Source organism: Symphalangus syndactylus, chromosome 3 (assembly GCF_028878055.3).
Source record: "Symphalangus syndactylus isolate Jambi chromosome 3, NHGRI_mSymSyn1-v2.1_pri, whole genome shotgun sequence".
Lineage (NCBI taxonomy): Eukaryota > Metazoa > Chordata > Mammalia > Primates > Hylobatidae > Symphalangus > Symphalangus syndactylus.
The window spans coordinates 143,128,528-143,155,633 of NC_072425.2; the positions used below are offsets into that span (position 1 = coordinate 143,128,528).

General features: G+C 47.4%; 2 protein-coding genes across 9 annotated transcripts in view; one reads left to right on the forward strand and one right to left on the reverse strand.

Moving 5' to 3' along the window:
* Positions 1-26,234, reverse strand: part of RPUSD4 (RNA pseudouridine synthase D4) — a 29,401-nt gene extending 3,167 nt beyond the window's left edge. For 2 of the 8 annotated variants that reach the window (XR_010119888.1, XR_010119887.1), the window contains exons 1-9: positions 25,967-26,170; positions 25,407-25,572; positions 24,051-24,252; positions 20,284-20,377; positions 20,064-20,208; positions 18,502-18,599; positions 17,615-17,927; positions 4,674-4,794; positions 4,496-4,557 (exon numbers count right to left, since the gene is read on the reverse strand). Coding sequence is in view for 3 of the 8 variants with exons in the window: in XM_055273685.2 (XP_055129660.1) it covers positions 17,688-17,927; positions 18,502-18,599; positions 20,064-20,208; positions 20,284-20,377; positions 24,051-24,252; positions 25,407-25,572; positions 25,967-26,155 (1,134 nt within the window). In the remaining 5 variants the exon portion in view is untranslated. Of the gene's footprint in view, positions 1-4,495; positions 4,795-8,834; positions 9,099-16,335; positions 17,928-18,501; positions 18,600-20,063; positions 20,209-20,283; positions 20,378-24,050; positions 24,253-25,406; positions 25,573-25,966 lie in introns of those variants that run through there. The other 6 variants (XR_010119890.1, XR_010119889.1, XR_008656808.2 and 3 more) reach the window with 6 other exon arrangements.
* A 22-nt stretch (positions 26,235-26,256) lies between these two features.
* FAM118B (family with sequence similarity 118 member B) overlaps positions 26,257-27,106 on the forward strand; it is a 51,414-nt gene continuing 50,564 nt past the window's right edge. Inside the window, 1 exon segment of the mRNA XM_055273689.2 lies at positions 26,257-26,348. The gene's annotated coding sequence lies outside the window, so the exon portion shown is untranslated.

Below are 27,106 nucleotides of genomic sequence, written 5' to 3' on the forward strand. Positions count from 1 at the left end.
GGCAGGATGGACTGTGCCTTCCCCTCCAATTTTTCCAACTGGAACCCTACGTGCAGCTCCAAGCTTTCCCCATCCTTTCTGAGGTTCCGGCTGCAAAGACTCCCAGGACACGCCAGCCGGGTTGCTGGGCCTGAGAGTGGCCCACCCAGGGCCCACCTTGGGCAGGCGGGGGAGACTGTGGGCTTCCAGGAACAAGGAGCCCCCAACAAGCACAAGAAGGACCCTAAGGGCTGGGCAGGGTGGCAGGGTGGCTCACACTTGTAATCCCAGCACTTTGGGAGGCTGAGGTGGGCAGATCACAAGGTCAGGAGATTGAGACCATCCTGGCCAACATGGTGAAACCCCGTCTCCATTAAAAATACAAAAATTAGTCAGGCGTGGTGGTGCGCACCTGTAGTCCCAGCTACTCGAGAGGCTGAGGCAGGAGAATTGCTTGAACCCGGGAGGTGGAGACTGCAGTGAGCCGAGATCGCATCACTGCACTCCAGCCTGGCGACAGAGCGAGACTCCATCTCATAAAAAAAAAAAAAAAGGCCAAACAGACCGTCCCACACCCCTTCCAGGTCTGCACCAGACACAGCTGGGCTAAGTGGTGACCTGAGACCCAGGGAGAGCTGAAGCCGGGGGTTTCTGGGTGTCTTAATGTTGAGGGGTAGCTTGTCTGCTGCTTGGAGACTGGTGCTTTAGTCACCGGCTGAGCGGATTATCAGGACGGCGCAGGCCTCCAGGTGTGCCACAGCCCCGACTCCTCTACAGCTCTGTGCTACCTACCTCCCCCTCCCTGGGCTTCTGACCTCTGCCCTCTCGTGCTCCCCTCCCCTGTGGGTCAGGATCCAAGCTCTCCAGGCTTGCTACTTCTCCAGCCATGTCGCTCCCTGCCCCAAGCTCTACACTGCAGTAACACACCAAACTACTTGCAGATGCATCTAGAAACCACACCACTCCTTCCTCTGGAATGCCCCTCCCTTCTCTCCACCTGAAAGCTCTCAGGTCCCTGTGAAGGCCCCCTCCCCACCCAGGCTGCATCGGCACTTTGCTAGTGATCTCCTGATGCCTGGGTGCCTCTCCTGCAATCTCTCTGAAACATGTTAGGTGCTCCAGGACAGGGCTACAGCTGCATCGTGACTACGGCCAATACACAGCCTGAGCCCCTAGGTGACGGGCGGACAAACGAGATGCGGTCAGGATTATAAACCACACCTCACCTGACTGGTTCTCCACTTCCTTTTTGTCTTTCCACCTAGATGGCAGGCGCACTGTGTGCAGAAACTGTATCTTCTGCTTCCTTGCCCTCTCCCTAGTTTCAGACAATGTTGGGCATGACAGACACTTGCTAACAGAAGAGGGGTCAGTCTTGCGTGTCCCAAGGGACCCACCTGAATTCTTCAAGGACCCTGCATTCCGGGCACCAGGGACAAAGCCAGGTCCATGTGTGGCTTCTCTCTTTTCTAGGGGCTGCAAGTTGGAGAGATGCCCTCCCTTCCCCATAGAATCCCAAACGCTGGCCTGGGACTCATTCAGGTGGATTTCGGGACAGGCCAGAGGGAAGGGACAGCAACGGAGAGCTGGGGATGGGGGCGCTTTTCCTCAGAAAATAATGAGGCAATTAGAGGAGGCCGAGAGCAGTTCCAGATGTGGCGGCTGACTGCTGAGATAGTGACGTGTACTTCTAACATGTCAGCACGCTGGGGACTGAGGCTGTCTGCAGCTGCTGCAGCTGTCACCTGGCCCCACTGCGCTGCTGCGGTTACCTGGCCTGATGGTTTTGGAATGAGCTAGGCTGGGGCCCACGGCCTAGAACCCTGGTCCCCAAAACTTCTTGCCAGAAAGAAACTCAACCTCAGTAAAAGCCCCATCTGATAAGGGCTGTCAAGACATTCACCGTCACTTGCCTCGCCTTGTAAGTTCAACCCCCTCCAGGACAAGCTTTCAGGGGAAGCTCAGAGCCTGGCCCTGAGCAAGTGCTGGGGACAGAACACAGTGTGGTTGGATGTGGCCCTAGGCCCAGAGATGCCTGAAGTCCAGGCATGGGAGACAGGACAGGGACAAAGCCCCTCTGACAGGAAGCAGCCAGTGGCTGGCACTGATCAGGTGCACACAAAGGTGTCTGTGTTCCTGTCTGGCCCCTCCCCAGCAGGCCCTGGACCCTGCCCTCTCCATCCCATCTTTCCCAGGCGTCCTGAGCTGCCTGGCCTTTTCAGCGATTACTGGGACAGGACACCAGCACTGACAGCTCTTGTCACAGCCCCCCAGGCCTCATTCATGCTGGAGAGGTGAGGACAGCTTAATTCCCAAACTCAGACACAAGACTGCCTGCCAGATAGGGCATGGGGCTGCCACTGACCCCCACCCCTCCCTCCCTAGGAGGTGGGCACCTGGGAACAAAGCCCCTGGTGTCCTCTCTGCTCTCCTCCCTCCTCTGACCTCCCCTTCCCCTCTTTCTGCACCAAACAGCAGGTGCTGATGGCAGCTAAATTGTCCAGGGATGAGTGATGCTGGGTGCTTAGGAGGATGAGAAGGAAAGAGCTCTGGACAAGACAACCTCAACCCTTCCCCACTCCAGCCCCCATTTGGGGACAGGGAAAGGAATTGATGTCAGACGTAGGGGGTTCCCTTAGCCCCAGTATTCTGAGCTTCTGGCCCCCAAACCAGGAACCAAGGTGCACTGGCTTCATGCCAACACCTTCAAACCACCCCACACTCCATGTGGAACCCAAGGCCCTGCAGGAGCTGTCGGACAGCCCCAGGGAGCTGCTGGCCGTGCTGTGTTCTCCTGGCATCTTCCCACTACCAGGCCAGCCACCTTGGCTGGGGGTATCTGCCATGACCTTCACTCTGAGCCCTTGGTCTTCACATCCGTGGTGGACAATCCCAGATGGGGGTTCCCCAAGTCCCAGCCAGTTTGGGAAACAACTGTGCCCCCTCCCATTTCCGAGGCCATCTTCTAAGCTAGCCTGAGGGCTCCTCACATGTGCTCCTGAGGTTTTAACAACCACTTAGGCGTGGCCTGCCCTCTCCGGAGTCACAGCCACCAATTCAGCTTGGAATGCCCATCTCCACATGCAGTGGGGAGGAACTGATCCCTTTTTTCTGCTTTTCCTTTCCTAGTTCTCCCCCAAACTGCAGTCAGAATAGCAGAGTTAGGGCTCTTCTTCATTCCCATTAGGACTCTGGAATTAAACAGACTAATGGCCCCAAAGAACGTAACCGCATGACCCTCCTCCTCTCTAGAGAAAGTGCTAGAAATCTAATCGGGCAGCAACATAGCACCGTGCGTAAGTCCGTGCGTCCAGGCCTGTTTCCTGGCTTTCTAGGTGCGTGCCCTTGGGCAGTTTGCCCAAGCTGACTTCCTCATCTCTGAAATATCTCCTTCGTGGAAGCGCTGCGGGATTCAGGGAGCTCACACGGCACAGCCCCAGCACCGTACCTGGCTCGCTGCAAGCGTCCAATAGAAGCCAGCCTCTGCAGCTGTGACCACCTGCCCCAGCAGTGGCTGGTGTGTGCTATGGGCTGACTGTCTCTCCCAAACTCCTGTGTTGAAGACTCAACCCCAGTACCTCAGAATGTGACGACCCTTGGAGATAAGCCTTTAAGGGGCGAGTCCATTGAAATGGGGCGTCGAGGATGTGCCCTCACCCACTCTAACCAGTGTCCATGTAAGAAGAGGCCATCAGATCACAGGCCCACACCGAGAACCTGTGTGAGGGCACACGGAGAAGGCGGCCATCAGCAACAGAGAGACCTCCAGCGAAGCCAAGCCTGCCAACACCTGGATCTTGGACTCCCAGCCTCGAGAACCAAGAGCAAATGAATTTCTGTTGTTTAAGCCACCCAGGCTCTGATATTTCATTATGGCAGCCCCAGCAAACTGTGGTATTTCGTTAATGGCAAGCTGCAGTGTCACCAGTCACTGCCTGGGATGCCAGGCCCCAGAAAGGACGGGAAGGCCCCAGGCAGGATAGTAAAAGGCCCGATGTCCAGGTCCCTTCTGGGAGGCTTCACTTCCAAGTACAGTCTGGATTCCTAAATGGGATCCAAACATTGAGTTTCTACACTGCCCTTCTCTGAGATGCTGAATCTGTGGGTTCCAGTAAGGGATGAGGGATATTGTGTCTTCTCCCGAATAAGTAATCTCGGCATAACCAGACTCAGGGTCCTGAAACTAGAAAGGATCTCAGAGATTGTCTTATCTGGAGACTGAGATCATCAACTTTGTCTCATCTGCCCATTTTACAGGTGAGGAAACTGAGGTCTGGAAAGATGGTGACACAACTAGCTAGTGGCAGAATTAAAAAAGAACCCAGTTGCCTTGTCTTTCCATTAGGGGACCTGCCTTCCTGCTCCAAGTGCACACTCGCTCATCCCTGGCTGGGATCTGGGAAGGCTGGAGAGAGAAGAATCGGGACTTCTCCTTTGGTCTCTCAGCACCTGGTTCACTGGAGAAACACAGGTTAAGAGCGGGGCTCCCAAGTTAAACGGACGGGTCAAAACCTACTTCTGCTGTGTACAGATGTGACCTCGGGAAATCAATGGACCACTCGGCTTCATGTTCATCATCTGTAAAATGGAAATAAAAACAAGGAAGAATAGTATATCCCTCACAGGGCTATTATTGGGAGCTTTTAAACGTAACAGGCTCCACATAGGCAACAAAGGTCGAATACAGAAATTACCATGAGTGTCGGGTTTCGGGGTTCCGTGTGGGAGTAGGGAAAAGAAGAGCTAGTCTCAGCTGTGATCACAGGCCCTCTAAGCCTCTTGCTTGCTTTCTCTCGTGGAATCTTCTTTCCTAGGCTGGAGGAGTAGGGTGACAAGGGAAATCTGGCTTATTAACTCCAGAAAATAAACCCAAGGATACTTCTGGAAAATTCTGTAACTTTAGGCAGGAAAAAGGCCAGACTCCCCAGCAGGGCCAGGATGGGCTGGCAGCCTTTCAGACATGGCTTGAAGGAGGCCTTGGTGTGAGACAGAGGCTGGGAGGGCCGCACAGAGCCCAGGGCACAGTGGCTTGCTCCCTCCCTGTCCTCCTGCCGCCTTCTGGCTCCCGCCCTCTCTTTTCCTCTGTCTTCTTTCCCATGAAGGTGGCACCTTCAGTGGCCGGTAAGTCCCTGGCAGCTGTGAGTGAGACCAGGCTTGGCAGCTGTCTGTTAGCAATGGAGTTGGAGCATCCCAACGTCCAGGTGGGGGTGATGCCCAGAGCCTGAGGCCCCTTCCCAGCATGGGGAGCCCCTGTTTCCAAGGGGGAGATTCTCGCTTCACCCTCAGAGCGGGTGTTGCATGCGTGAAGTGATGACCACATGCCCCTTAAAGCCAACTACAGAGAAAGCGGGTGGATGGGTCTGGCCACCACGAGCTCCTCGGAACACAAGCTGGAGGTTTGGGATGAGGGGCCTATGGCTGTCCACTTGGGCGGCAGGGAGGGCTGAGAGGACAAGAACCAGCCCCAGAGAACGGAGAGATGAAAGAGGTGATGAGGACAAGCTGGCGTCTTCCCGGAAACCTGGATGGGAGAGGAGACAGTGCCAGCCGCTCTCCCCGTGGGCCTCCCCCCTGCTTGCTCCCTGACCTCGCTGAGCACATCAAAGCGGGAACCCCTTCCCCCAGGCTGGCTCCCTGAATGGCCCAGGTCATCACTGGCTCCTTGAAGCTGCTGACGGACAGATGGTAATCGCTCCCAGCCTGCTGAAAGAGGATGCGGCTCCAGGTCGGAGCTGGGCCTTGGTGGGCTCCCTGCATGGGAGGCTGTCTTGGCTGCCCACTTCCCGGTCCCCCTCACAGCTCCCTGGGACAGTCTGGTTAGCTTGTCTTGGGGAAAGAGGGTGCTCGGGTAGCTCTGATGCTGGGGTTCAGAGGCCCACAGGCGCAGCAGGTGAGATGTGTAGAGACCTAAGGGGTCTGAGGACCCCTCAGTCCATGTCAGACAGGCCGTGGGAGCAGCAGAGGATCCTGCAGGAACGGCAGGAGTGAGGCCTGCCCTGGGGAAGTTTGTCACCCAAGAACAGCAGAGGATGAAGGGAACAGCTGGGGCTGGCACTCACACACTTACGTGTCAAAGACACGTCATTGTAGCACAGGCATCCAAGCTGTCACTCCCTTACTTTCTCTCCACTATTTAGTAAATAATGCAGGGAAATAACCCATTTACCTCATTTTGCTTAGTGAAAATTGTACATAACTATCAATCAGTGCATCTGATCAGCAGAGATGGCAACTTTTTACTACCTTAAACCAAAATTAAATCAGCAAAGAACTAAGAATGCTTGACGTTTAGCTACACTGAACTCACGTGGTGGGTAAATGCCTGTTCCTATTAGGCTTTTGGGTAGCTGAGGACAGCTTGACTATATTTTCTACATTTTTATAATGAACATGTAACACTCTTCTCACTGAGTGTGTAGGAATCAAATTCTATTTAAACTTCACTCAAAGAGCCCAAAACATGACCTCCTACTACTCCACCCTACACAAGAGAACAGAAAACCCAGCGTCAAGCTAGCTAAAAAAGTAAGGGGCCGAGATTTACAACGCTGGAGTAGCCACGGTGAGGGTTATCAGGGGTTAGAAAAAGACAGTAAGGCTCTTGTGCAGGATACTTCATACTTGATTAAATCCTGTTCCCATTTTTTGGAGCAGCATAGCCTGGAGAGGGATAAAAGCTGGAGTACTTCTGCCATCTGGTGGCAACATCAGAAAATGCATTTGACTTCCTTCATATTAATACGGTAATAAAACTACATTTTACCCTATGAAATTGTCTATATTTGACCCAGTGTAACCATCAAAAATCACAACTTACAAAAAAAATTCCACTTGGGAAAGAACAGACTTCAACAAATGGTGCTAGGACGGCTGGCTACCCAGTCAAAATTGGACACCATCCTTATACCACACACAGAAATGATTTAGGATTATAGACCTAAATCTAGAAAACTCTTAGACAAAAATACAGAAGGAAATCTCCAAGACTTTGTATTAGGTGATGGTTTCTCAGATATGACACCAAAAGCACAAGCAACAAAAGGAAAAATTGGACGACATCAAAATCGAAAACTTTCCTATTACAAATGATATAATCAAGAAAGTGAAAAGACAACACAAAGGGAAAAAATATTTGCAGACAATACCTCTAATAAGACAGTGGTATCCAGGCCGGGCACGGTGGCTCACGCCTGTAATCTCAGCACTTTGGGAGGCCAAAGCAGGCGGATCACTTGAGGTCAGGAGTTTGAGACCAACCTGCATGGCGAAACCCTATCTCTACTAAAAATACAAAAATTGGCTGAATATGGTGGTGCACGCCTGTAAACCCAGCTACAGGGGAGGCTGAGGCAGGAGAATCACTAGAACCCAAGAGGCGGTGGTTGCAGTGAGCCGAGATCATGCCATTGCACTCTAGCCCAGGCAACAAGAGCGAAACTCCGTCTCAAACAAACAAAAAAAAGTGGAATCCAGGATACATAAAGAACTCCTACAAACTAATAATAAAAGCAAATAACTGAATTTAAAAATGGGCAAAAGATTTGCATAGATATTTCTTTAGGATGCATAGTCAACAAGCACATGAAAAGATGCTCAGTATCATTAGCCACTAGTGAAATGCAAATCAAAACCACAGTGAGAAACCATTTCACATCCACTAGTATGGCTGTAATCAGAAAGATAGGTAATAACAAGTGCTGGTGAGAAACTGGACCCCTCAGACACTGTTGCTGGGAATGTAAAATGGTGCCACCCCTTTGGAAAACAGTCTGGCAGCTCTGGAAACAGAGTTGCCATACGACCCAGCAATTCTACTCCTAGGCAGGTACCCAAGAGAAGTTAAAATACACATCCACATAAAAGCTTATACATGAATGCTCAAAGCAGCGTGATTCACAATTGTCAAAAAGTGGAAACAGCAACCGATTAATTGGTAAACAAAATTTGGTATATCAATACAATGAAATATCATTCAGCAATATAATTAAGTAAAATACTGGCCAGGTGCTGTGGCTCACACCTGTAATCTCAGCACTTCGGGAGGCCGAGGTGGGAGGATCACTTGAGGCCAGGAATTCAAGAGCAGCCTGGTCAACATGGCAAAACCCCGTCTGTACTAAAAATACAAAAATTACCCGGGCATAGTGGCACATGCCTGTAATCCCAGCTACTTTTGAAGCTGAGACATGAGAATCGCTTGAATCCACGAGGCGGAGGTTGCAATGAGCCAAGATTACGCCACTGCACCCCAGCCTGGACCACAGAACGAGACTCTGTCTCAAAACAAAAACAACAAAAACAGAAGTGAAAGAGTGACATATGTTACGTCGTGAAGGAACCTTGGACACACAACACTAACTCAAAGAAGCCAGTGGCAAAGGAGCACATACTCTATCATTCTGTTTATATGAAACATCTAAAGTAGGCAAATCTATAGGGAAATAAGAATCTATTTCCAGAAAATAGATTAGCAGTTGTCTATGGCTGGGAGTGGGAATGGGGAGTGACAGCTTAGTGCAAGCCACTGTCACATGTTGCACAGAGGACTGTGTCGGCCTCCTCGCTGGCCTCCATACTCCTATGTTTCCTGACAAAGCACTCTGCAGTCCTCTGCTGAAGGTCCCACGGAGTGAGCTGGGAGCAGACAGACAGCCCAACAGGTGTGGAGGGTGGTTAGTCCTCGAGAAACCATATGAACAATGCAGGGGTTCGGGATGCACAGATACATCTAGGAGGTGGGGCATGTGTGTGGACAGATTGACGGTGGTGAGAAGGCAGGGGCCAGCTGAGCCTTTAGGGTATATCTGACTGAGTACAAGTCACCATGGCCGTGCCCTCACAGCATGTGAAAATACCTGGGAAAGGCCGGGTGCAGCGGCTCACGTCTGTAATCCCAGCACTTCAGAAGGCCAAGGCGGGTGGATCACCTGAGGTCAGGAGTTTGAGACCACCCTGGCCAACATGGTGAAACCCCGTCTCTACTAAAAATACAAAAAATTAGCCAGGTGTGGTGGCAGGCACGTGTAATCCCAGCTACTCGGGAGGCTGAAGCAGGAGAATCGCTTGAACCCAGGGAGCAGAGGTTGCAGTGAGCCGAGATCACGCCATTGCACTCCAGCCTGGGGATAAGAACGAAACTTTGTCTCAAAAAAAAAAGGAAAAAGAAAAGAAAAGAAAATACCTGGGAAAGAAGAACTTCACCCATCTGTATAATCACCCCTGATTAAAATCCCTTTCCCACTGCGAGGATGGCAGCAGATGACAGTGTGCCACAGCAGGTGCCAGGAGGGAAGTGAACAGAAATATCTCAAGGCTTCTTGCCTGAAAGGACCCTAAGGCCACAGCCAACAGGGGCATCTATGCAGACAGCCACCAAGGCTGGTCACTTGCTGGGGGTCAGAAAGTTGAAGAGATCCCTAAGAGAGGACATCAAGAGATGACTAAGGGAGTGCGGGATGGAGAGGAAAACTCAGCGTTCTATAATAATTTGCCTTGCTTTCGTCCTTGGTTCCTGGGAGAGAGAACCCAAATCCTTGGAATTTCCCAAGTGATGGTAACATCTTTGTTATTCATGATGGGCCCTAATAGTTTATGCTAATGTGAGGACTCAAGGTGGGGCCTTCGATTCAGGACAGGGCTGGCCATGCAAAAAGACCGACCATGTGATTAGAGGGTTGGCACTTTGCATCCAGCAGAACTGAGTTCAACAATGTAGCCAATAGTTCAACCATGACAACATAATGAAACCCCAATAAAAACTCTGGACACCAGGGCTTCAGTGACATTCGTGGTTGGTGATGCACATCCACGTGTTGGGAGGGTGATGCGGTGGGCAGAGGACATGTAGCTTCAGGTTGGAGACTCTCCCAAACCTTGCCCGTGCATCTCTTCTTTAAGCTGGTCCTGATTTGTATCATTTTATTGCTACAGCAAAACCATAGTAGTAAGCATAGCTAGCGCTTTGCTGAGTTCTGGGAGTCATTCTAGTGAATGATCAAACCTGAGGGGTTTGTGAACACTCTTGAATTCATAGCTAGTTGGTCAGAAGTACAGGTGGCTGGGAAACCCCAGAGCTTGTAGCTGGTGTCTGAAGTGAGGCAAGTCCTGTGGAATGTGCCATTAACTTGTGACATCTGGCCTAACACTGGGTAGCTGGTGTTCGAATTACATTGCCCTGAGCCAGCAGATTTTGCACCCCACTGGGAGAAAGCTGTCTGCATCCACATGGCATGCTTTGCACAAGCACAAGCAGGAGGCCATGTTTTTGTATATCCTACCAGGCACTCTGGCTAAAAGCAGTCCAGAGAGCCAAGGACAGCAGACTTAGAAAACATGGTGGGAGGCTGCTCTATTTGCCTGTCCTGTTTAAAACAGGTACCCCCTCCCACACTGCTCTATCACCAGGAACCTGGGGACGGTCTAAACACCCCGTTGTGAGTTTGGTTTCTGGTGGGAACTAGCAGGTTGCCTATGATCCTATTTCTAACCCACTACGCCCTTCCACCTTCCAGACTTATCCCATCATAGCTGAAGGGTGGAGACGGTGAAATTGGTGCTCGGGAGATATTACAATTAAAGAGGGAAGTGCATTTTAAGAGAAGGGTTTTAGATGGAACTTGCAAAGAATTAGTGGCTAATTGGATTTGGGGACTGGTGCGAAGGAGGAGTTAAGGGTGATTCCCAGGTCTCTGGTGATGCCCTCTAAACTAAGGCAGGTAAGAGGACAGGAGCAACAGGCCTGGAGAGGGAGCTCCCAAGGGGAGACGACCACAGGCAGATGGATGTGAAGATAAGGAGCTCAAGGGGGAGATCAAGGTCAGAGACAGACTTGAGAGTCATCAGCACACAGGTAGAGGCTTCCCAAGTTGGCCCAGCTCTCCCTCTGGGAGAGGGGCAGGATGCCAAGATGGAGCTCTGGGGGGCACCATGCTGGGGCCCTTCAAGGAGCCCGGAAGGAGGTCAGACAAGGAGATGCAGGAGGAGTTCATGGAATCAAAGCGAGTGAGGAGCTCAGAGTGGGCAATTCGGTTATCAAATGCAAAGATGTGTGATATGAGCAGAAAGTGCTCCGTGGGCTTAGGCTGGGCGTGCCTAGCACGGAAAAAACCCAACTACCCAAGAGCTGCCTCCTGGAGCAGAAAAGCCAGTGCTGCCACCAGAAGGGGCACTGGGAGAGCTGGCCTCCCCGCTCTGCTGAGCACAAGCACCTCCCAGAGCTCACAGCAAACAAAATCCCCACGTGGGCAAGGAGCTGCTACTTCTCATGGCAAGCCTTTAGTTCTTGATTTTTCATTATTCTTTTTTTAACCAGAGTCATTTGAGCAGAATAGTTCTTGATTTTTTAAATCACGTGCATATAGAACTTTGATAAAAATAGAAATTTAAGAAGCCCATTTTCTTACACTAATTACTGTATATGACTTAATACTACTAAATCATATCTTTTAGCTGGCTCTAATCAGTATTTCAAAATAGATGAAGTTCATTTTAGGCACATTCCAACCTCCTTTGCTGTGTAACCCATTTCTCAGGCCACACTAACCTGGGGTAAAATTCCTCTTATATTATTGTCAGTGATTAAAGATAGCCACTGGGCCGGGCACGGTGGCTCACGCCTGTAATCCCAGCACTTTAGGAGGCTGAGGCAGGTGGATGACCTGAGGTTGGGAGTTTGACACCAGCCTGACCAACATGGAGAAACCCTGTCTCTACTAAAAATACAAAATTAGCCGGGCATGGTGGCACGCGCCCGTAATCCCAGCTACTCGGAAGGCTGAGGCAGGAGAATCACTTAAACTCGGGAGGTGGAGGTTGCGGGGAGTGGAGATCACGCCATTGCACTCCAGCCTGAGCAACAAGAGTGAAACTCTGTCTCAAAAAAAAAAAAAAAAAAAAAAAAAAGCCACTGTACCTAGCAAGACCCGCTGCTCAGGCAGTCCAGATCCCATTAAGAATCAGAATCAGAAAAATGTTAATCCTTTCTTTAGGCCTAAGAAAACACAGAAAAGGAAGAACTTCGTCATCCTTCACCCTCGCCTGCCCAACTACGGCAGCAGTGTGGGATGCTATGCGGTTTCTTCAAGCCGCTCCCCGTCTTCCCAGCCGACACCTGCAGCCCTGCTCTGTGACCAGACTGTGGCATGCGGGCTAGTGCCTGGTCCTTTGTGGTGCCTTCCTGGGTACCTGGGATTTCGTCAAACACCCACAAGACCAGGGGTCCTCTTCATCTGTCTCCCTGAATTAAAGTCAAAGATCAACATTTCCTAAGTGTCACATTCCCGTCCCTTTATCTCGAGAAGCATCATTTACTAGAAATATAATCAGCCACACTATAGCCTGTGGGCTGAATGTGGCCTGCCATATGTTTTTGTATGACGTGTGAGTTAAGAATGGGCTTTACATTGTTAAATAGTTAGGGGAAAATATCAAAATAGTAATTAGTGTTAGGGACTGAATTGTGTCCACTTCCCTTCCCCGCTCAAAATTCATATATTGAAGCCCTAACCCCCAATGGATCTGCGTTTAGCAAGGTTTAGAAACCAGTGGGTGCCCCACCCCTGCCTGACTCCCATTTCAGAGAGGCTGGGTGCCACCTCTGTGGCCAGTGTCCTGAGCTAAACGGCCCGACCTGATGAGCAGATTCCCACACCTTGTCCTCCCTGCACATCCAGAGCAGCATCTGTTCCCAGACCATAGCACCCTGGGACCCCCAACGCTGGATCTGACTCCGGACAAATCTGTCACAGTTTTTTTTTTTTTTAATTTGTATTGAGACAGAGTCTCTCTCTGACACCTAGGCTGAAGTGCAGTGGCACCAGCATGGCTCACTGCAGCCTCGACCTCCTGGGCTCAAGTGATTCTCTGCCTCAGCCTCCCAAGTAGCTGGAACTACAGGGGTGCCATCATGCCTGGCTAATTTTTGTACTTTTTTGTAGAGACAGAGTTTCGCCAAGTTGCCTAGGCTGATCTCAGAACTCCTGGGCTCAAGCGATCCTCCCGCCTTGGCCTCTCAAAGTGCTGGGATTACAGGCATAAGCCACCATGCCCAGCCTACCACGCTTCTTAACACAGGTGCCTCTCAAGTTCAGATGGTAAGTAATTACAAGCAGATGGCATGACCTAATATTTGATGTTTTTCTTATGGTGTGCTTAAATGCTCTATTAATTTTTAAAAGGCCATTCCATATTTACAAATAAAAGTTATTTAAAACACAAACACATTTTTAAAAAATTATACTTTTATGGCTAATGAATCAACATACAAGAGCATTTCAGCTTACTCTGCCTAGCTATCACATTCCCTGCACCCTTAAAAGCTGCAGATCAACTAGGTTGTATGAGGTTGTTGTCCTGGTCCTTAAGCACCCCCATGAGTCAGTCGACACTAAAGAAGACAGTCTTTTTGTGGGGCACAGAGCCGCTGACCTCAGCTTCAGAGGTCTGGGAAGGTGCAGCAGAGCAGACATCTGCCCCAGTCTCCAATGTGGTGACCCCGTATCCCAGCGAAGCTTAGGAATTCTCAAAAAGTCAACTGTCACTAGCTTGGTAGCTCCCAGTTCAGCAACCAACACAAAACCCAGCACTGAAGTGCTAAAGAGTCATGAAGAACAGCAGGGCAGCATTTGTGACAAAGCCGGGCAGATATAATGACACACCTGGTTCTCAGTCCAGCTCCAACGTGCCCGCCTGGGGAACAACAGTCCCACCTCACACTTACTTGTCAGTAAACCACACAGCTAACTGAATTTTCCCAGCTAATGAGAGCTCCCTAAGATGAGTGAATATCCCCAGATACCTTCAGCCTAGTAAATATTTAGTTTGCCAAATTAAAGACTAGATTTATATCTTGGAGGAGACCATATTTATATATGAGAATATGAGAATATAAATCGTCTGTTGCTTCTCCAAAATGTATCCTGACTAGCTCCTACTTTTCTACATTTTCCAATTCTAACTTTTATTTCCATCATCTGTTCTTCTAAGATTGTTCTCCTTTTTTTGAGACAGGGTCTCACTCTGTCACGAGGCTGGAGTGCAGTGGCACAATCATGGCTCACTACAGTCTCTACCTCCTGGGCTCAGGTGATCCTCCTAGCTCAGCCTCCTGAGTAGCTGGGACCACAGGTGTGCATGTGCCAACATACCCAGCTAATTTTTGTATTTTTTGTAGCAACAGGGTTTCACCACGTTGCCCAGGCTCATCTTGAATTCCTGGGCTGAGGTGATCCGCCTACCTCGGCCTCTTCGGCCTCTCAGAGTGCTGGGATTACAGGCATGAGCCACCGCGCCCAGCCTGTTCTCCATTCTTGTGGGTATTCCTGTTCATCTGTTTCCCTGAATTAATGTCAATTATCAATATTTCCTAAGTGTCACATTCTTGTTCCTTTTTCTTGACTAGCATGGTTTACTAGAAACAGAAACAACAAAAATATTTAGGTCTTATATAAACAAATATAGTCATCTCGTCTGTGCTTTCAAAGTTAAATTTATTATGCACAGTAATGGGTACCATGGAGACAGGGAAAGGGCTAGAAAGTGGCATCATCTATACAGAGGGAACATATAAAGACTGTCCCGGGGTGTACCCCCCTAGCTGTGCTGTCACTCCAACTTTCTTTGTCAGAAAGAAAAAGTAGTGTGAGGCATATTCGTCTGCAAGAAACAAGGTGGAAACTAGATGGACCAGCTGAGCAGGGAGGCCAAGGTCATTTCCATCTACCCCTAATGGCGTTCAGTACAGCCCTCCCCTTCCTGAGACCTAAGAACAGAAGATATGCTTCCACAGTAGAGATTTTTTTCTTAATGGCAGCACTCTCTTTTTTTTTTTTTTGAGACGGAGTCTCGCTCTGTCACCCAGGTTGGAGTGCAGTGGCGCAATCTCGGCTCACTGCAAGCTCCGCCTCCCGGGTTCACACCATTCTCCTGCCTCAGCCTCTCCGAGTAGCTGGGACTACAGGCGCCCGCCACCACGCCCGGCTAATTTTTTGTATTTTTAGTAGAGACGGGGTTTCACCGTGGTCTCGATCTCCTGACCTCGTGATCCGCCCGCCTCGGCCTCCCAAAGTGCTGGGATTACAAGCGTGAGCCACCGCGCCCGGCAATGGCAGCACTCTCATAACTACACATTCATGGACCAACCAAAGCCATCTCAAAGTCTAGAAAGGATACATACTACATGCAGCTAAAATGCCAACCACTGATCCAGAATTTTCAAGATGGCACCTTTCCCCAAACTTCTATACCATTCATTCAACATAGACTGCAAACTGCTAGCCTGTAGACCAAATTCAACCTGCAAGTATCATTTGCTTAGCTGCCTAAGCATATTTAAAAATTGGATTTAGTCCTTTGGGTATATACCCAGTAATGGGATGGCTGGGTCAAATGGTATTTCTAGTTCTAGATCCCTGAGGAATCGCCACACTGACTTCCACAATGGTTGAACTAGTTTACAGTCCCACCAACAGTGTAAAAGTGTTCCTATTTCTCCACATCCTCTCCAGCACCTGTTGTTTCCTGATTTTTTAATGATGGCCATTCTAACTGGTGTGAGATGGTATCTCACTGTGGTTTTGATTTGCATTTCTCTGATGGCCAGTGATGATGAGCATTTCTTCATGTGTTTTTTGGCTGCATAAATGTCTTCTTTTGAGAAGTGTCTGTTCATGTCCTTTGCCCACTTTTTGATGGGGTTGTTTTTTTCTTGTAACTTTGAGTTCATTGTAGATTCTGGATATTAGCCCTTTGTCAGATGAGTAGGTTGCAAAAATTTTCTCCCATTCTGTAGGTTGCCTGTTCACTCTGATGGTAGTTTCTTTTGCTGTGCAGAAGCTCTTTAGTTTAATGAGATCCCATTTGTCGATTTTGGCTTTTGTTGCCATTGCTTTTGGTGTTTTAGACATGAAGTCCTTGCCCACGCCTATGTCCTGAATGGTATTGCCTAGGTTTTCTTGTAGGATTTTAATGGTTTTAGGTCTAACATATAAGTCTTTAATCCATCTTGAATTAATTTTTGTATAAGGTGTAAGGAAGGGATCCAGTTTCAGCTTTCTACATATGGCTAGCCAGTTTTCCCAGCACCATTTATTAAATAGGGAATCCTTTCCCCATTTCTTGTTTTTGTCAGGTTTGTCAAAGATCAGATAGTTGTAGATATGCGGCATCATTTCTGAGGGCTCTGTTCTGTTCCATTGATCTATGTCTCTGTTGTGGTACCAGTACCATGCTGTTTTGGTTACTGTAGCCTTGTAGTATAGTTTAAAGTCAGGTAGCATGATGCCTCCAGCTTTGTTCTTTTGGCTTAGGATTGACTTGGCGATGCGGTATATACCCAAAGGACTATAAATCATGCTGCTATAAAGACGCATGCACACGTATGTTTATTGCGGCACTATTCACAATAGCAAAGACTTGGAACCAACCCAAATGTCCAACAACAATAGACTGGATTAAGAAAATGTGGCACATATACACCATGGAATACTATGCAGCCATAAAAAATGATGAGTTCGTGTCCTTTGTAGGGACATGGATGAAACTGGAAAACATCATTCTCAGTAAACTATCGCAAGGACAAAAAACCAAACACCGCATGTTCTCACTCATAGGTGGGAATTGAACAATGAGAACTCATGGACACAGGAAGGGGAACATCACGCTCCGGGGACTGTTGTGGGGTGGGGGGAGGGGGGAGGGACAGCATTAGGAGATACACCTAATGCTAAATGACGAGTTAATGGGTACAGGAAATCAACATGGCACATGGATACATATGTAACAAACCTGCACATTGTGCACATGTACCCTAAAACCCTAAAGTATAATAAAAAAAAAAAAAGAAAAAAGAAAAATCCATCATTAATTCAACAAGAAAAACTAATAATAAAGTAGAACAATTATAACAATATACCTACTGTAATAAAAGTTATGAAAAAGAGAAAAAAAAAAATTCGATTTAGTTAGCAATACACTGGGAGGTTTCACATAAATATCTAGGTTTCCAGCTTCTCTGAAGAAATAAATGAGAAAATCCTTTCCCACATGGCAACAACCAGCTGGAACTAACAACTGTTAGATAGCATGCTGCTCCCCGCTACTGCCTACACCCAGCCAGCTTCATGTATGCATGTTATCTGCCTGCCACTCACATCGGCTCTCCTTGCACAGCAAATGTCCCACCTCAACCTCACACTCAACACCCTTTTATAGGTTCCATAATCAGAGTGCAGTAGGGCACCCACACTATAGCTGGGCCGTCCCTGGATGCTGTCATATTTGTTAACCATTATGTTCTTTCCAACCACAGGAACCTTCCCAAGAGGCTCAAGAGCTTCACTGCTGGATAAAAACAGTTCCTGATCCTGGATTCTGTCCTTTAGTTTTCCTTTTCCAGTCACTGCCCCAGTCTGCCTGGCCCTGGGCTCTGTTCCATATTGGCAATGAGAGCCCACGGCAGGGAGACGTCCAGCAGGCTTTTCCACAGTGTAGCCAAATTACCAGTAAATAGACTTTGTTCTCCATTAAAAGCCCTGTAGCAGCTGAGCTGCTTCCCCTTATCTCACCTAGCTCTTATGGAGTCTGTTCCAAGTGAGAAGTTAGCAGAGTCCTGTAAACAAAGAACAGTTCAGGGGCCAACCTGTGCTCCCAGGTGCCAGGGTGCTCTCAGGGTCTTCACTGTGCTCCCAGGTGCCAGGGTGCTCCCACGGTCTTCACTGTGCTCCCAGACACTTGGCTTCACCGTTCTCATTTTGATCCTGATTTGGCATCTCTAAACGCAGGCGGTGCAGGGAATGTACAAAGAAGCGAGGAAGTTTGCAGACCAAGTTGAGTTCCTCCTTCCTGGACCCCAGGGCAGGCAGGATCAGCTGCCGGGCGTGCAGGTGAAGGGGGATGTAGCGGGCCTTCGACTGTTCCAGCCCCAGCTTCTTCAGGGTGCCCACGGATAGCTTCTACACAAAGAAAGGACAGACCCTTGAGAGTAAGGCCAACAGTCCACCCTTGACAAACATGCAAGGTCAGGGCACTTCCACTTACAGGGAACCAGAACTAACCCCCTGGAAGACACAGTGATGGAGAGCCTGCTTCAGCGGCATGTCTAAGAAGGGCTCAGAACTCAGGTAAGGGAAAAATGACCACACCAAAGACATTCTTTTCGGCCAATGCTTTTTGGCCTAACAAGAGAATGGGCTGTGGTATAAGGATGAAAAGGCTTTCCCTGCAGTTCTTTAGTAGTAGCATGAAAAACTGCTCCCAGCCTTCAGAAACACCCATCCCCTTGCCCACAGCCTCCCAACAAAATCTGACTAAACAAATGTAACAGTAAGCTTTTCACTAATAGATCCTGCAGTTCCAGGAGGACAGTAACTGACTGCTTCTAAATTTCTCTAAAATCAAGATAACAAGCTTGGTACCATGTCTGAAGACAATCAATAGGCTTTGTTCTAACTCATTTCAGAGTTTTAAAAAAAGGAACGCCTAAGTTCTCTCCCGTATCTGTTGCACATTCGGTCAAATTAGTATTACCTGGGGGGCCAACCTATTCCAGTCTGAGTACTTGTGATCACCAAGGATTGGACAATCCAATCCAAAAGACAAGTGAACTCGAAGCTGATGTTTTATTCCTTAAAAGAGAGAGACAGAGAGAAAGAGAGAAAACTCGTGAGGAGCTACAGAAACAATACCAGTATTGGCATCTGCTTCAAATCGTATTACATCAAAGTGCAGTAAACTGGCCAAGTCCCAACTATAATAAAGTATAACGAATAATACAGCAAACTATAAGCTATGTAACACCAGCCAGCTTAGGAAGTAAACGCTGTAAATACTCTAAGTACCCCTCCCCACCACAATCCCCTCTTTCCACCATAGATAACCATTATCATGAACTTGCTGTCTACCATTACCCTAACTTTTTAGTAATTTTACTACATAAGTAGTATTGATTTGCACATTATTTGAATTGTAGTAAAATATACATAAAATTTCCTGGTTTAACCACTGGCATTATACTAAATGCCAAGTCAGTGGCATTAGGTGTATTCACACTGTTTTTGCAACCACCACCACCATCCATCTCTAGAACTTTCTTATCTTCCCAAACTGAAACTCTGGACCCATTAAACAACAATTCCCCATTTATCTCCCCTCCTTTACCCTACCCTAAGATTTTGGCAACCACCATCTACTTTCTGTCTCTATACATCTGACTCTTCTAGGTACCTCACATGAGTGGAATCATATAGTATTTGCCCGTTTGTGCCTGGCTTATTTTACTTAGCATAATGTTTTCAAGGTGCATCCATGTTGTAGCATGTGTCAGAATTTCCCTTCCTTTAATTCTTTTAAAGCTGAAAATAACATTCTATTTTATGTGTATGCTACATTTTGTTTCCCCATTCATCCCCCAATGGTCACTGGGATTATCTTCACATTTTGTTACTGTGAATAACGCTGCTATGAATATGTGTGCAAATGTTTGATTTCTGGGGTATATACCCAGAAGTGGAACTGCTGGATCTTACAATAATTCTGTTTAATCGTTTTGAGGAACCACTCTGCACAGTTTTATTTTTTTTTTTTATTTTTTTTTTTTTTTGAGACGGAGTCTTGCTGTGTCACCCAGGCTGGAGTGCAGTGGCGCGATCTCGGCTCACTGCAAGCTCCGCCTCCCGGGTTCAGGCCATTCTCCTGCCTCAGCCTCCCGAGGAGCTGGGACTACAGGCGCCCGCCAACACGCCCGGCTAATTTTTTGTATTTTTAGTAGAGACAGGGTTTCACCGTGTTAGCCAGGATGGTCTCGATCTCCTGACCTGGTGATCCGCCCGCCTCGGCCTCCCAAAGTGCTGGGATTACAGGCTTGAGCCACCGTGCCCGGCCTATGCACAGTTTTAAATAGAGACATTCAAACTGTTTGTATTCTTTTGCTAGCCACAACCATCTCTATGGGAGTCCCCAGCCTCAGATCAGCACCAGAAGCACATTCTCGCACAAGTCAGCCACAGTACTAGCTGCTCAGAATGAGGCCCTGGACAAAACCTGGTGGCACAGGGTTTTGTGATCCCACTGCGGAAAAGTGACACTCTCACCAGTAATGGGCTGGAGCTCCAAGAGAGCGGAGGAGAGAGTGCTGCTGAGCACCTGGTACTGAGTTACAGCAACTTGTGCATTCCGGCTGCGCCGCACTTTCACCATTTTCCCATCATCCATGCGGTAGCTCGGGGACAATGTCATCTGAAGCCAAAGAAATCAAGATATGATTCCCAAGGAAGAGCAGCAACCCATGCCTCAGGGAGGCTGCTTGCCCACCTTGTGGTGCTGCTGCTGGCCTTGCACCTCCTTCTCCACAATGGGGATGTCCACGACTCCTGCTGAGGGCATGGGGACACGCACAGTGATGGCCCTGGGGGTGACACAGATCACTGCTTTAGCCAACCAAGCCAGAGAAGACCTCCTAGATTTGGCCACTTAGAGGATTTCACGCTGGACCTTCTGCACTAACGTGTGATTTCTTATGATTGAAGGGTCATGCAAGATTCTCTTGGTGTAATGCTTAGCCTGAGAGCTGATAGATTTCACAAGCTTATCTTTTTTACTACTGAAATCATACATGCTAATTGTAGAATATTTGGGGTAAAAAAAGAAAAAAATTACATTAATAACATGGTCTTTCCAGCCTTTAAAAATGGATAGGTACAGTTAAAATAAAATTACGATAATATAGTTTTGTATTTTTTTTTCAAATAATAAAAGATAGTAGATTCTGACTGCATGCTAAATGAACAAATGAATAATTGGATGAACGAACCTAATAAAACATTCAGCAAACCGTTCCTGGCTCATTTGCCACATAGGTAAAATAGAAGGGAACTGTACCCAAAGAAGTCACAGGGGCCAGGCACGGTGGCTCACACGTGTAATCCCAATACTTTGGGAGGCCAAGGTGGGTGGATCACTTCAGGTCAAGAGTTCGAGACCAGCCTGGCCAACATGGTGAAACCCCATCTCTACTAAAAATACAAAAAAAAATTAGCCAGGCGTGGTGGCTTGTGCCTGTAATTCCAGCTACTTGGGAGGCTGAGGCATGAGAATCACTTGAATCCAGGAGGTGGAGGTTGCAGTGGGCCAAGATTACACTACTGCACTCCAGCCTGGGCGACAGAGCAAGACTCTGTCTCAAAAAAAAAAAAAAAAAAGAAAAGAAAGAAGTCATAGGAACCACAACCACAACTCAATAACTCATTCCAAATCACTTCTGTTGGTGTTCTTCCTCCCATGACCACATGACCTCACAGACAGGTAGAAGACTGTTTAATCTGTCTGTAAATTTATGCCTCTTTCAGGTCAATGATGGAAAAGTCCATCTGGGTACCTGGTGGTCTGTTGTATAATCATTAACCAAGGGGTCAAAATCCCACTCACACACACTATTTCACAACGTAGACACTCCATTTGTTTCAGCTACTACGTGGTACATTTTATCATATTTTACAGATTTTGTAGATCTTCTATGACAAGATTGCCCTTCCTAATGATATGACACTACAACTCAAGAATGTTCAATCAGCAAAACCCAATTGATTGATTTCAATTCCTCCATGAACCTGATACCAAGAATGGTTACCAATTTTGAACCTTAATGGACATTTTTCACAAATAACATAACATGTATTTTATAGTCTTAACATTTTGATTGCTTGAACAGAAAAATGTCTCTATTTTTTATTTTTTAACTTTTCCTATGAACTAGGTACTGTGTTAAATATTTCACATGAATCAATCTTATTTAACTATCTCATAAATCCTATTATTTCCATTATTCGTATGAAGAAAACAAAGCTTATGGACGTTTAATAACTTGCCCAAGGCCCCACAGCTATTAAATGACACAGTTGAAAGTTGAACACACGTCTTTTTGAGGTCTTAGCTACTGTCCTAAATTCCTCCATTCTCCATAATCTTATTATAGTCCTTGTTAAATTTGATTGTACATCAAATTTTAAAATACAGATGCCAATCCCCACAACCACCAGACTTATGAATGAGAACGTCTGTGGGTAAGTCTCAATCATACAGATTTTTAAAGGGTTCCTCAGATCACAAAGTATCTGCGAAATCTGTAATCTAAAAAGGACTAACATTCAAAATATAAAATGAATACTTACAAATCAAATAGAAAAGAATAAACAACCTGGGCCAGACACAGTGACTCACGCCTGTGAGCTGTAAGTGCTGTAATCCCAGCACTTTGGTGGATAGATCACTTTAGGTCAGGGGTTCAAGACCAGCCTGGCCAACATGCTGAAACCCCATCTCTACTAAAAATACAAAAATTAGCTGGGCGTGGTGGCATGTGTCTGTAAGTCCAGCTACCTAGGAGGCTGAAACATGAGAACCGCTTGAACCAGGGAGGAGGTGCAGTGAGCCAAGATTGTGCCACTGCCCTCCAGACTGGGTGACAGAGCAAGACTCCATCTCAAAAAAAAAAAAAAAAAAAAAAAAAAAAGGCCAGGCACGGTCTTAAAATAAATAAAATAATAAACAACCCAATAGAAAAATAGGCAAAAGAAATAATCAGTCTGTTCCCAAAAGGGAAACTCAAATAGCCAATAAACATGTAAAAAACATGTAAATTGATAGCCAACATCACTGTTATACAAGGAAACAGAAAATATCTTTTTTTTTTTTTAACTTATCACAGTGGCAAACCCTTTAAAAATGCTTTGGCTGATAAGGGGAGGTGGGTACTCACCACTGCTGGTGGGAATGTAAACTGATAAAAAACCTTTGTGGAGAGCAATGTGAGTACTATTAAAATTTAAATATACACACCATTCAGCCCAGCGATTCAATTTTTAGAAATTTATGCTAAAAATATAGTCACATATTCTTTGCAATAGCCTCTAAAAAGTGAGAAATTACCTAAATATCCATCCATACAGTGGTATTTCACCGAGCAATTAAAAAGGAGATAGCTCTAAACGTATGACACAAAATGCTCTAAGATATATGATCCAAGTGAAAACTGCAGGGTACAAAACTGTGTGTGAAATACACTAGCATACAGTAATATACTTATATATGCTCGATAACTCTGGAAGTTTACACAAGACACCAGTCACAGCGATTGCCCCTGGAGAAGGGAACTGCACAGATGGGGAATAGAGGGTTTCTTTTTTGCTCATGTATCTTTTTTCTACGAAAAACACTGAGGTAAACTTCTATGTGCTAACACAGAATGATCCCCAAGACACAGAGTTGAGCAGGGGAAAAAAGTATAATGTAAACTGTACAATGTGATATATATAGAGATATATATGTACATACACATCTACACACACACATACTGTATACACTAGACATACATGTAAATGCGCTGAGTAAGAACCAGAGGAATAAAAACCAAACTGATTACATGGGTTGTTACCTCAAGGGAAAAGACTAGAATGGCAGAGTGGGTGGATTCTCCAGGAGTTTTTCCCATTATCTTTGTTGTTTGATTATTTTTAGCACAGGAATAAAATCATATATTACTTGTATAATTAATTAATTTTTTTTTCTTTAGAGACAGGATCTCACTCTGTCATCCAGGTTGGAGTTGCAGTGGTGTGATCATAGCTCACCGTAACCTCAAACTCCTGGGCTCAAGTGATCCTCCCACCTTGGCCTCCCAAGTAGCTGGGACTACAGGTAGGTGCCACTATACCGGACTAACTTTTTACTTTTTATAGAGAAAAGGTGTCACTATGTTGCCCAGGCTGTTCTCCAACTCTTGGCCTAAAGTGATCCTCCCACCTCTGCCTCTCAAAGTGCTGTGATTACAGGTGTGAGCTGCCATGTCCACCCCATGCTTGTATAATTAATTTTTGATAATTTTGATGTATACCAGAATCAAGAACCATTGTTCTATCAGACTTAATATTCTAAGCACCAAAGCTGTTTCACACACTTTTTATAATCTCGCAGGTCCTAGTGCAGTGCCTTCTATTAATGGGAGCTTCTGCTTTTAATGGATAAGTAAGTGAAAGAAATGCCTCCACTTATACCACCTCTACTGCCATCAGCAGGCCTCATACCAGTACTTCTTCACCACCTGACGGGTTCTAAACAACTCTTGGACTTGATGTGCCATGTCCTTGTCCCAAGCCAACACCATTACGCCTGTGGTTTCCTTGTCCAGCCGGTGGCACAGATGCAAGGGCTCTGCCTTGTGGCCATGAAGCATCTTTGCCAGGATAGGTAGTACATCAGTGATGCAGAGCTGGACCCCAGGGCCACCTAAGAAGGAAAAAGCCAAAGGTTTGAGTGGCCAGGAAAAGATCTCGCCAAAGAACTCTTTTTGGGAGAAAAGCCCTTAATGGATAAACTGTCAATATTTTCTAGAGCCTTACTACTGAAGTGTGGTCCAGAGACCAGCAACAATGGCATGTCTAGGGAGCTTATTAGAAATGAATCTCAGGCTCCCAGCCTAGACTACTCAGTCAGAATCTGCATTTTACAAGCTGCCCAAGTGATTCAGAAGCATATTAAAGTTTGAGAAGCACTATTCTAGAGCATGTGGCTTTCCTCTCAGACATACTTTGCAAAACCATGAGGCCTTCGAGAAGCATTAAACAAGAGTGATTAGGAGGATAGGCTTCGGGGTTAGACATTCTTGGGGTTCTACTCTACTCTTCTTACTAGCCATTTTTTTGACCTTGGACACATTACTTCTCTTTCCAACTTTGCTTTCTCGTTATAAAATGTAAATATCTGGAAAACAACTTCATTGGGGAATGGGAAGGCAAAAAACTGTTGTGAAAATAAAGAGAGGAAAAAAAATTATACAGACACTTGGCGATGTGATTTAATTCCTTGTCTTTATGAACAACTATCTCCGAATCTCCCTAAAAAGCATTACCTTCTTCTAGCTAAAATGGGCCTTTTCCCTCCTTCACAAATGCATTTTTTAAATCAATCTTTCCTGATTCACTTCAGCTGTCCCTGACAACTACATGCAACATTTGTTGAGAGACATTTGAAGGTCCACTAAATTCCAGTCACTCTGGGGTTGTATGTTACATATACTCCAACACACACACACACACACACACACCCTTTTTTCTTATGTATCTTTTTCTCATTCCCAGTTTTGATGGAAGATAACCTTTAGTCTAGAACCACACAGCCTTTGTATATCTCTACAGCGATCCCTGTAGTCTGCACACAGCGTATTCTACGAATTGCTTACTGTCAGATGTTTAGAAGGGGAGGACCGTCTTATTTATTTATTTCTGTGTTCTCGGTGGTTCCTTATGTTGGACGGTAGTCTACAAAAGTTTAATTAATTTGAATGCAAGCCTTTAGAGTGCACCACAAGTAACGTCTCAGTTTTCCTCGGTTGTAGCAGAAACCAGCTGCAGGTCCCTCCACCTTTCCCGCGTGGTCCTTACCATGCACAGGGAGACCGTAGGGCTTATTGATGACCACAAGGTTCTTGTCCTGGTGGAGAATTCCTCGGGTCAGTGCCTTAGCAAGCACGTTGGGGTGGACTTGCTGCAGCTGCCGTGTGAACCGCACTATTTCTTGCACTCTCCGCTGAACAGCGTTTGTGGACACCTAGGGAAAAAGAAGGAGCTGTGGGGAATGCCTGGTGCGGAAGCGGTGGAGAAGACCTTCCATAAAGGTCTGGGTGAGAATCTGAGCAGGGAATGACTATCTTTGCATCAGACCCGTGCCTTCTTCGAGTAATTTGAGAGCAGAGGTACCCGTCTGTCTAACCTGCGTACCGACGCAGTGGTCAGGACTGAGCCTGATAGTAGCCAAAGATCCAGCTCACGGGAAAACACCGTACCCTTACTGACCCCTCCCCTCCGCCTTCTCCCCATTCTCCCACCTTGCGTCCGGCCTATTGACTCACACGCTTTCACTCAGAGGATCCTCCTACCTACTCCCCGCCTGGGAAACCAATGAGCGCACTGCCTCTTGGGAGTTCTGGCCCCTTCGGACTCACCGGCACCTTCTTTGTGTCTTGTTCCCGTTTCTGGGCTCGGAGCCTCTCCGCTAATCTCTGAGCATTTATGGACGTAGAAGCAGCGGCAGCGGAACAAAATGGCTTTGAGACAGGGGTGAAGATACTCCCGAAACCCTGGCCGTTTCCCCGGATCCAGAGGCCCGACGCACTCCACTTGGGCGCCGCCATCTTACCAGGAAGGGAGGGGCGAGCCAAGACCACGTGGAGAAGGGCGACTGCAGTGAGGAGGGAGTGGGTGGGCCCTGTAGGTCACGTGGTGAGGGGGTGGGGCCTGGACTAGTCACGTGGGGACGGTGCGCGCTGAGTGCGGCTGCGCCGGCCGGTAGCTGCAGCTGGAGCGGTGGCGTTTGGAGGAGACTCGGTGAGTGTGTAGGGAAACCGGGCTGGGGCTGGGAAATGCCGGTGCCTCAACGCTTTAACGTTTTCCGCGTCCCCGGGATTTCCGTTCAAGAAGAGCACTGGTCTGAGAAACGTTTCTCCTTTTGGTACACGATCCCACTCAAAAACTCCTCCCCGCCCCCGCGCCCCCTTAGGAGCGATGTCCCATAAACGCTCGTTCCAGAGCCCTCCTAGGCACCGACGCCGTCCCTCTTAGCCACTCTCCGGTGATCCGCCAGTCCCCTGCGGGACGCGTCGGGGACCCTCTTGATCGGATGCCTGGATCTCTGTAGTCTCTCCACCCTTCATCTTCCAACTCCCAGCCTCTTTGTTTCACGTTGTAACCTGTACCCTTCTAAGGATGACGGCCCCTTCCCTTATCCAGGGCTCCCAGCCCCTATTTCCTACTTAGGAAGCACTGTGAGTGTTTTTTATGTCCTTCCTCAAGAATTCATTTCTTAGGGTCTCCTCCCTACCTTCCCTACTCCTCCTAAAGAAAAAGCTGAAAGTGCGGAGCACAGACCTTCACTTTTCCTGTTTCCTTTGTTTTTCCTCTGCATAGTTTGCAGCCACACCATACCTCCTCTCACGAGATGCGATGTTGGGATTCCCTTGCCCGAAATGCAAGCGACTCCCTCTGATTTCACTCAGGGGTGGCTGGGAAGATAAACATCTGTTTGGGATGGTAGTGTTAAAAATAACTTGGAATATACCTGCCATTTGTTAAGAGGAAAGCTTATG